This window comes from Morone saxatilis, unplaced genomic scaffold (assembly GCF_004916995.1).
Source record: "Morone saxatilis isolate NCDOM2014 unplaced genomic scaffold, NCSU_SB_2.0 Contig19, whole genome shotgun sequence".
NCBI classification, from domain to species: Eukaryota; Metazoa; Chordata; class Actinopteri; family Moronidae; genus Morone; species Morone saxatilis.
The window spans coordinates 22,564,866-22,575,777 of record NW_023339751.1 but is presented as its reverse complement, the minus strand read 5'-3'; the positions used below and the strand labels follow the sequence as shown (position 1 = coordinate 22,575,777).

The window sequence follows — 10,912 nt, the reverse complement described above, 5'->3', positions numbered from 1 at the left end:
GTGCTCATGTCCGGGTAGCGGTTCCTCTGGAAGGTGGCCTCCAGTTCCTGGAGCTGCTGGCTGGTGAAGTGAGTCCTCTGCCGCCGCTGCTTCTTCTTCAGTGAGCCATCCTCGGCGCTGGACTCATCCAGCTGGTTCTGGTGAGATTTCTCTGTGTCTGCAGTTGCACAAAAAGAAAAATTCTTCCATAAGAACACAAGTACGTCTTTTTTCACCAACAAGGAACCAGCTCCGTTGCAGTTTGAGCAACTAATTTTGAGTCAGAAATAATTTGGGAACCAAAGTGGGTGTGTCATATTTTACAGGTTGTTGTGCACTGAGCAGCACCCTCTGTTGATGAAGCATCCAGTTACTGTGTTTCCACTTAAAACTGGTGGAAACGCTGGCTGGTTCGCTAGATAAAAGGTTCTAAGAATCTTAAACAGAGCTGGTTCAGGAACAGGAGCTAATTTGGTAGAAAAACATTATAGGAGGCATAGCTTAGGGAGAAAGATAGAAGAGAGTTAACACAGCAATGAAAACAAAACAACTGATCATGAAAGGTCATGTTTTACCTTCAAGATAGTAATTAAACAACTGCATTACACGCATCTACCGATGAAGACCATGACATGCAAAAGCTCATGAAAAAGCTAGTAAGTTAACGTTGAGTTCCGACTTTTTCAGAGTACAAAGTAGATCATAAGTTACATTAAGAATGAATCAAATCATATGTTTAATATTTTATGGGATTAAGATATGTTGCATGAAAACAGTTATTTTCATACTGACTAGATGTGTTTTTTAGAGCAAATAATTAAATTAAATTAATGCAGCCTGTTTTGATCTATGCATCACTGCACATTTTGAAGATAATTGCACTTAACAATTGTAGAAATACACTGTAGATGTGGAATATTTCACAGTGTTTTGAGAAGGATGGGGATGTGCAGAAGAAAGAGAGAAAAGCTGTGGATGTAATTTTCTAGAAATCTAAGAAACACGAATCAACAACAACATTGTATTGTTTTATTTTATATTAGTTATTACTGTTATTTTATATATAAAACACAAAAACACAGCATATTGCAATCTAATCACATGCATATTTGTATGGATATATGTCTTCATGTATATGTTTTTTAAAATTTTGTATTTTGTATTGAAATGTTGCAAAAACATGACATTGGAAATATGAATGAATATTATAATTGGTTTGCACTAAATGTAAAAAACTGATAATATATATATATATACTGATTCTATTACACTACACTCAGGGCTGTATTAACCCATTAGGGGCATAAGGGAGTTGTGGGTGCCTACTGCCTATTGACCCTAGCATATATAATATATGTATGTAGCTTCATTAAGCACATATATATTTAGTAGTATGCACCATGTAAGCACAGTATAAACAGATTTTGAAAAAGCCTATAAAATAATTTTAAGTAGTAGTGTCAGTGTTGCCTCATTGTACTGTGTTATATACTTTAGTAATCCATACAGTATTACCAAAACAATTAAATGAACACCAAATAATTGCTACACAGGGTAACTACAGCCTTCAGGCAATTGGATGCTTTTCTCTGTTGGTAATCCTTCTCACCCCAGTAACCTAAAATTATTATTACAAAAGTTATCACAACACTAGTGCAGTATAGATACAATGGTGAAAGAAATATTCAGATTCTTCATTTATATATACTACAAGGACTTTTAAACTGGTTATGAAACAGTCTCAGTTTAATACTGATGCCTCTATATGACCTTCATTAACCTAATGTATAAAGGTACATTGCAAGTTAAAGTCTTGCTTGCAACATCTTACTTTAGACACAAAGTACAGCACTATGATCATCTAAATGTACTTTAAGTATCAAAAGTAAAAGTACTCATTATGCAGAATGAACAGTGTTATCATGTATATTAAATCATTGGATTATTATTATTTAAATGTGTAAGCAGCATTTCAGTGTGGTTGCACACATATTCTTTACTGTTACAAAATGGATTCAAAAAGTATTGATATTTTATAATGTATTCCTATTGGATAAAATAAGTAACCCCTGGAGAATAACCACTAACTAACAACAAATAGTATGATACAGAAATTGCTGTACCTGTACCTGAGTTTTATCAAATGCTTGGTACCACTGGATTCAGAATAACTTAATTTGTGTAAATTTAATATTTAACATTTCAAATTAATGTTAAACTTATATTATGTGATTTTTTAAAAATTAAAATCAATTTTGCCTGCCAGTTGAGTCATGATAAATGACATGAAACCAAACTTTTGATTTTATCATGTGTAGCCACGAGTTTTGACAGTTTCCACAACAGATTTTGTGTTTCTACCACTAACAGAAAGAAGTCTTTGGGGTTTCTTCTGAACATGCTAAATATAATCCGTAGTCATTGATAGGTTAACTACAGTATTTGGATTTAGCTGCCTCAACCCAACCTGTGTAAAATAGAACAGATAAAGTTTGGAAAATTTCTCCAGAAGGAACTGCTAAAAGCTCAATAATTCAAAAAGAATCTATTTAAACCAAGGACATTTTACATATGTTTACAAAAATGAAAGAAGTTTTATTCCACAAAATTCTTCAAAACCGTATGAGCTAGATTCTTCAGCTGGCCTTCTGTGTTTTGACTAAAAGACTGTCTGGGCAGGTTAGAAATGACTTTAATTAAATAGACATAACTGAACATTGTCTCTATTCATGGTCAGAAATGACAGGCTTGGTTTCTTTCTATGGAATTACTAGGATACTATTGGACCTGTAAAATAAAGAGCTAGCAGTAGTACATGGTGAAATCATTGGGCATTAAAAAAGCATACACACTCACTGAGAGAATTTATAAAGCTTAGACAGGAAGCAGCTAAGAGCAGAGGTCTTTGACAGAACATTTGAATCCTGCAGAGTCTAATTGGTCGGATTCTGCATAGAGAACTAAGAAACAGAACTATTTAACACATACTGTATGAGTGAAACAGCGCGTTATTTTAACACCTTCCACCTCGGATTGCATCAGCACGATCCAATCCTTGCTGAAACCGCCTAGATAATATTGTCAGATCAAACATCAGCTCAAATCTCTCTATCCAACAGGCTGGAAGATGACAAGCATGGGTGTGACGTTGCCAAGAGAGAACGATTCCAAACACTGCATTAGGTTCAAAGATGTGCAGGAGCAGTGAGTGATTGCATTTGGCCCCCAGCACAGTGAGTTTAAAGGACCACACATCCATGTTATGTCTGCCAGGGCTCCTCTCTGCCAGATCTCACTCCCGCAATTTGAAGACCTCACAGAAAGAAGTGAAATTAGCTGGCCAGCTAATCCCGCGGATCAGGCTTTTGTGACTGGGGCAAGTTGGGCTCTGTTTGGCGAGGGCTTAACTCTCGGAGCAGTTCGAAATGATCAGCAGGGTTTAAAAAGAGGCTCCGCAGGGCCACCGGCAAAACCAATAAGGGCCAGGCTGATGCTGTTATCTGGCAGTAAACTGACACTGGGTAAGCTGTCACTTAAGGCCAAAGTCTATAACACAATACAGAGGAAAGGGCAGCCCTTTGTAGAGCGACGCGCTGAGCAACAATAGGAGCAATCTGACTGATAATGTGCCGACATGACTGAGCCGTTCCAGGTCAGCTTCTCAGAGGGCTTTCATCTGGAAAACAAGAGGCTTTTAACAAAATCACTTCTCAACATCTGGGAAAATTGCAAAATTCTGAATATATTCACAGAAATAAAAGGTTATGTTTAATCGAAAAGCAATAACAACAACAGGCTTTTAAAAGCAGTCTGCCAAACTTGCTCTCAAGTGTAAAACCAAATTATATAATAAAGAGACACTGTGCATTCAGTCATGGGTGTGAGATAGTACACTCGCCTGTGGCAAGGGCGTCATCTCTGTGTGGTAAGGTGTGGCAGTCCACATTAAATGTTGTGTTTTGTATTCGTTCTAAAAGGGAACAAAAGCCCACAATAAACCGTAAGAAATGTGTTTGTAATGCCAGTCTCAAAAGTCCCATCATGGCTACTTCATGACTGTTCCCTCAGTATTGTTTCCCCTTGCTTTGAGAAACCAGGACATGACTATTTGCTGGAATCTTCTGTGTGTACCTTTTATTTCCCAAACTGCAAGCAATAAAATTTAGGGAGGGAAATGCTGAACCCTTTAATTAGTTACTATTTTTCTGGCCTGAAAGTAGTCAAATTTAAACATCAAAATATGGAACTTAAAACTTCCAGGAGGTGTGGGTTTTTAACTGTAAAATGTAAAATATGCATCATATTATATTGCATATCATCTTTATTTACTTTAAATCATGTTTTAGTTTTCATAAACAGTGCAAAAACTCAACAATAATGTCAATATTTTAGGCAGTTATTGTTACCGATTTAATTGATCAAATGTGCAAATTAGATTTAGATTTAATTTAATAATCATATAATTTAAAATAATTGTATGTCACATTTTCCTAATATGGTAACCCTGCCATCCTCACACAGTTATCCTTGGAATATATACCTTCAAAATAAAATCCATCAGTGTTGAGATATCTGTTAATACAGAATTTGTGTTCAAAGTGTTTCTTTTCCATGTGCTAACACACACAGCATCTGGGCCTTTTTTAAACATATAATCAATTTATTTAGGCCCTATAGAAGCACCAGGTCCCATCAGAGATCAGGTTTTACTTCAGACTAAATCAGTTCACCTTAAGAAGACTACATGCAAGTAAACGTGGTGTAAAAATACATCACATTTCTCTCCAGAATAGTTTGTGTTTGACAGTTTGTTAGGGCCGGATTTCTAACCACGCACAGTTTTGCAATAAGATTGGGTTACACACACATCAACACACACACTCACACACCACCAGATACAGACAGACAGACAGACAGACAGACAGATGAGTTAAGGTTTTATATGGAGAAGATGTAGAGAGAGTTTAGGTGATTATTTGTCACGTATCATGTTACATAACTGTACGAGCTAAAACTGACTTTTCAAAAGCAGATGTAGAGAAAAGCTTACAAGGGGGGAGGAAATCTGACCTCTATCTGATTGCTCAGATAGAATTTCCACCAATCAAGAGTCAGCACTTAGATGATTACACTGCGACCACCTGTTATCACGAGACATAAAGTTTCGGTCACACCAGGACAACTAACCACTATTAAAAACATCTCAAATATCTTATTTATGATATTCGAGTTAGCAAGTGGGCAGAAGAGATGAAATAATTATAGCTAAAAAGCTTTGGTAAATGGTTGGAAGTTATTCTGGTGTAGTACAAACTAAACTAAACACTGACAGTTCAATTGTATGAAAATATTATACATCCACTATTAGATCCACTTTATAAGGAGAGTACAAATAATATTCTCAAGTAATATTTAACTAATGTATATATGATAGAAAAGCTTTGTCTATGATATATATAGCAAAAGCAATTTATCTTTAAATCAGATAGGTTAAGTTAATGGTTCTGAAATACATTTTAATGTAAGAGAAATACTTATCAAATAATGTATGAATGAACATCCCTTAAATGATGAGCCATTAAGTTTGAACAAATCCAATTAGTTATTTTTATTGTTTTTATTCTGGGTTCTTGTTTTTACTTGGGTTTTTCCCCCCTAATTTTAATGTTTTGCCTTTGGTATGGGATTTGCTGTATACATTTGCATTGCCTAATCACATAAAGCCAAAGTGACTTGATAATTTGTTAATGGTGAGGAATTCATGGTACATGAATGCATTCAATTATCATGACTCATACATTAGTTAAATATTACATAGGTATATGGTTTGTACCCTCATTATTAAGTGTTACACAATTCATTTAGGTGTTATTGAAATTAAAAGTCCCTGAAAAGTAGTTAGGAAGAGAGCAGAGGAGGTGAAATAGTCAGCTAAGAGTAATGGGTAAATAGTTAGAACTCCAAAGACTTGACCAAACCGAACTAAACATTAACAGCTCAACTGTATAAAAATATTTACTCTTATATCCAAATATATAATGGACACATTTGGAACAGTGGTTGATGATGGGTGCTGCAGTGTATCTGGTCTGTGGGGTACTCTCACTGATCAAATGATTACATCGATCATAATGGATGAGGCCTTGCAGCCGCCGCGCACTAAGTCCGCAGCCCTCAGGAAGAACAGCTCTTTTGCAATTAATTTTCATATTCAAAGTCAGATGTGTTATATGTTATTACAGACACATCACCTGCAGGCTGCAGGAACCCGCACAGATCTCTCTCTGGGGCTCTGCTCACGCTTAATACTGCAGGATCAGAAATACTGAGCACAGTCTGTTATTAAAGCAGAAATAATGACATTTATTAAACTATTGTACAGAAATACGTAATTATTATTTTTATTATTATTATTATCACTATTCATATTATTATTACTATTATTAATATATTTCGTTTATATGCCGACTTTATATAATTGTCCTTATTTTAAGCATTTTCTTTCCTTTTTAATATGGTTTTGGTTTAATTCAATTCAATTCAATTTTATTTGTATAGCGCCAATTCATAACAGAAGTTATCTCAGGAAACTTTTCAAATAGAGCAGGTCTAGACCGAACTGGCAACTTCGCTTATAAATCCCCCAACCTAACGCCCTGGCAAACATGCACTACGCAATGCGTGAGCGCAACACCATGACAATACAGAGGATGTGGAGCCACTGACCGCTGGTGTGTCCTGGGCCTTTACATCCCTGGTCGTAGCTGCGGTCCCGAGTGTGCGAGTGAGAGCGACCCGCAGCGCCGCTGCGGGTCTCACTTTCCGCAGCAGGTTTAAATATGTCCATAACCAGGCTCGTTGTAGACAAGACACAGACGACAGACACAGCGTCAGGCTCCATCGTCGCCCACCACCGACACTTAAAAAGCGGAGGCGCAGACCCTTCAGGCCCTCTCGGAGCGCCGCCACAGGCACGTCACCGTTTAATCCTCTGAACGCGGCCCGGCGTCTTGGCCTGATGTCCTAGTCAATGTAATTAAGATACTTTCATGTGTGCTCAAATCCAAATCAGAGCTGTGTACTGATACCGCGTATATCCTACAGCCAACTGCTGATGTCATATCCAAGTTTGTATACAGTTGACATTAAAAGTCAGGGGCGGGGATCTAGAGGTTCTCCAAAGGTGGCGACTTTTACAGGATCTGTTAATCCTAAAACAGTTATATTAATAAAATAAGAGGTTGAACTTACATATTAATATATGCTAACTTGAGTTCTCCAAAATATTGAGTCACCAAATTAGGTAATTCATTTCATATTTTAAGTATTGGTATATAAGATATAATTCCAGTTGTTCATTTTTCTTTAAGCTGACTTTTATATCCATTACAAAAACTGTAAGCCCCAAATAAACTGGGCACGGATTTGATTAATTGTGATAATTGAAAATGTTTTTATATACGTCAACTGTTTGACAGTAATGTAAAAAGTGTTTTCAGTGGAAGAAAACTGAATACATTCAATTTAAGGGTAACATTGTTAAAGAATTGAATATGGCATTTAAGTGTTGATTGTACGGTCATTCGAGATAAGTCTGTTAACACGGTTTTAATTAAGTTGGGAGAAATGCCCGCATGTGAGTGTATACTTACTCGTTTCAAGCACAACTTAATTTACCTTACCTTAACAATAAATTAGTTACTTGTCGTCAAAACAAATAGTTGGACTTAATACATTGAAACTGTTTAAGGTTTAAGGTGTTTAAATCGGTTTCCTCAAACAGTTTGAGTTGAACTAATCAGGTTTAATTACAAATAATCACATATATCAACATCTGCTTGAAAAGGCCATCAAATGAAGATATTTGAACTCAATACCAATGACTGACAAAATAATTCAGCCATTGTTTTATTGTTGGAGGGTCAAAGTGTATTATGGTCTTTTTTGGCTCTGACTGAGGGATAGTTTTGACTGTAGACTCTCCTCAGTGGTTTATATTCTCCTACAAACACAGAAAAGGCCATCTCTATTCAATAATGGGCAAAACACATTTGTCTGTAGTTCAGTGGAATAATCGGCCCATAAACTGGAAATCCAGTATTTTACAGAGTTTAAAGCAGCTTTAAAAGGTACCTTGTAGCATCTTAAATGGTAATTTTGAACTTTTATGTTTACATAGCTATGTATATGTTGTTATTCTGTTCAGTCTTGTGGGCATGTTAAATGTTAGAGCACTGGTTCCCCAACATTTTTCCATAAGGGATCCCTTTTCTATTGTTGAGTAAACTGACTAAGTGACATATTTGGTGGAATTTTGAGCAGATTATGAATTTGTCTGACATGTTTAGTCACCTTTTGTACAATCCTCTGTCTGTATTATGTATTTGTGTTATTTTAAACAATAATAAACACTTAGTACCCTTCTTTTTGACAATTTCAGTGTTTTCTTCTTTTCACTTTGTCCATTGTTCTTGGGTTATTTTAAGTTATGCAGGACAAGGCTGTTAAACAGAGAGTGAAGGCTTTGTGAATATAGTTTGTGTTCAGTTCTTTAAAGTTTAGGTGTTAAATCATCATCTAAACTTTAAAAATAACAATTTCATTTAGTCTTATTCCCATAATTCAACGAAATGTTGTGATACTACTGTGTATGTTTTCTATGTTTTCTTACACCCTTTAAAACAAAGAAGGCTCGCGACCCCCCGTAAAGCTATGGCAACCCCTATTGGGGGTTCCGATCCCCAGGTTGGGAAGCACTGTGTTTGAAGGACACAATGGAAATTAGCCTGCTGGCTTCATTCAGTTTCTTTCTCCTCTGTGGTTTCCATTAAAGTGTGTGATCTGCAGTGCAGTTATATGCGTTTTTTAAATCATCAGATAAATTCTGCTCCTTCCTCCAGAAATATAACATCATCTAAAGTCATCTAAAGAAACAGTGATTTGAATGCTAGTGCATTAATTATACAGTCATTTACATTCATAATTATTTTGTTGGATTAATAGTACTTTCATCATATGATGTGATAACTACATTTTGTACATTATAATTTCTTTTAACATAACTGTGTGCCTCCAGAGACTTTTTTTAATAGATTTTCCTTCCTATTTTGGGAAAGTATACATTTATTTAAATCAGAATAGGCTCCGTTTGATGTGGGTTTGTGTCTATTTGTTTAATTTGGCAGTGCAATCTGTTTCTATTTTCTCTCTGATCTTTCCATTCAGCCCCGGTTGTGGTTGTAATCCCGATCCCTTTATACGAGCCTGACATAAGCAGCTATAACAAGACCTGCCCCGAATTGTCTCTATTTCAGGCCACACAGGGGGAGAGCAATAGAGTTATTGCTGTAAAACACACGATGACATTTCCAAGCCAGATTCTAGCCAGTGAGGTATGTTGCTCAATGGAGAACAAAAATAGCCACTCGCTTATTTATCCGAGAGCAGTTAACACCTCCACAATGTTGGGGGACACATATACTCTACTCGGTTTGCACGTAAACCTACTAGAGGTTTGGGATGATTTATGGCCACAGTGCTAATAAAGTCAGAAAGAAGCACATCTGTCAAAAAATATCCTTATGTGACAGGACACAAATGTATGGTTGCAAGATAAAACTTCTAATTTATTGATTTAGATAAACCTATTAAGTTGCAAACATTATTTTTATGAGTTGACATTAATAACATTTTCTTAAGTAGCCTAATCGATTGAAAAACTTGTTTATGCTACCAATTATTAAGTAAGCAGTAATTAAAAACATTTAACCTTTGATTGTAGAGGAAAAGATAATTCATCTAACTCAGTGTAGTATATTTGTTGAACATTATTGCATTAGAATTTTCCGTAACTCAAAAAGATTGATGCAAACTTTTTTTTGTAAGTGTAAGGGACTGTAACATGAAAAGTTTTACTCAAAAAGTAATCATGTAACTTCATTATTATACCTGTGATGTCAGGTCATATTTAAAAGTAATGGTGTGTTGTTGTTCAACACTTAAATGTTCACTCAACTGTTTGATAGAGCACACTCTGAGTCACTATGTTCTATTGAAAAATGTGTTGAGCTATCTATACCACTCCATGTAGGTCTGTTATGCTAAAACAAAATCCACCAGATGTCGCTGCGCATTTAAGGAGTCGGCCCTTTTCAGTTCGCCTCCCTACAGGAAGTTCACAACAAAACAGACACTCCAGACACGCAGACTCTGTCCTTTTCTTTTTTACATCACAATTTTCTAAGAACATGCTGTACCAAATGGGTTGTTTGTCCTTTTATGCTAAAGGTAGTGAATCTAGCTATCAAATCTACATACATGTAATGTAGATTTGCTGCAAGATTAAAAACCTCTGATCATTCATTGTAAATAGGATACATTTAATGTTATTCCATTATATATATGCTGCAATCATTTATAAATATGTTTTACTGTCTAAAAACATGATCACCTCAAGGAAACAAAATTGCAAAATTGCTCTTTTCTTAGTAAGGCCTTTGAAGGGTTAAGTCCCTTTTATTTGATAAATTAATACAAGACATACTTATAGGATGGTCCTAGTATTTGTTAAATACAATCTAAAAATGTCTCAATTTGGTAATAACATTAAGACCCAAGCATGGTGACGCCGCTCGCAAACATACAAACCATAGTTTAATATAAATAAAATAAGTTAAAGCTCCAGTGTGTAGGATTTAGTGGCATCTAGAGGTGTAGTTGCAGATCACCTCCAAGCATGTAGGAGAAACTGCAGTGGCCACGAGAAACGCCCCTATCTAGAGCATGTGTTTGGTTTGTCCATTCTGGGCTACTGTAGAAACATGGCAGTTCAAAATGGTGGACTCCGCCAGAAGAGGACCCATGCCCTCTAAAGATAAAAACAGCTCATTCTGAGGTAACAAAACACAATGATTCTTATATTCAGGTAATTATA

General features: G+C 35.9%; 1 protein-coding gene across 1 annotated transcript in view; it reads right to left on the bottom strand.

The window, feature by feature from the left end:
* pitx3 (paired-like homeodomain 3) overlaps window positions 1-6,880 on the bottom strand; it is a 13,886-nt gene extending 7,006 nt beyond the window's left edge. Inside the window, exons 1-2 of the mRNA XM_035663858.1 lie at window positions 6,654-6,880; window positions 5-249 (exon numbers count right to left, since the gene is read on the bottom strand). Coding sequence (XP_035519751.1) covers window positions 5-249; window positions 6,654-6,880 — 472 coding nt within the window. The remainder of the gene's footprint in view (window positions 1-4; window positions 250-6,653) is intronic.
* Window positions 6,881-10,912: the final 4,032 nt, after the last annotated feature.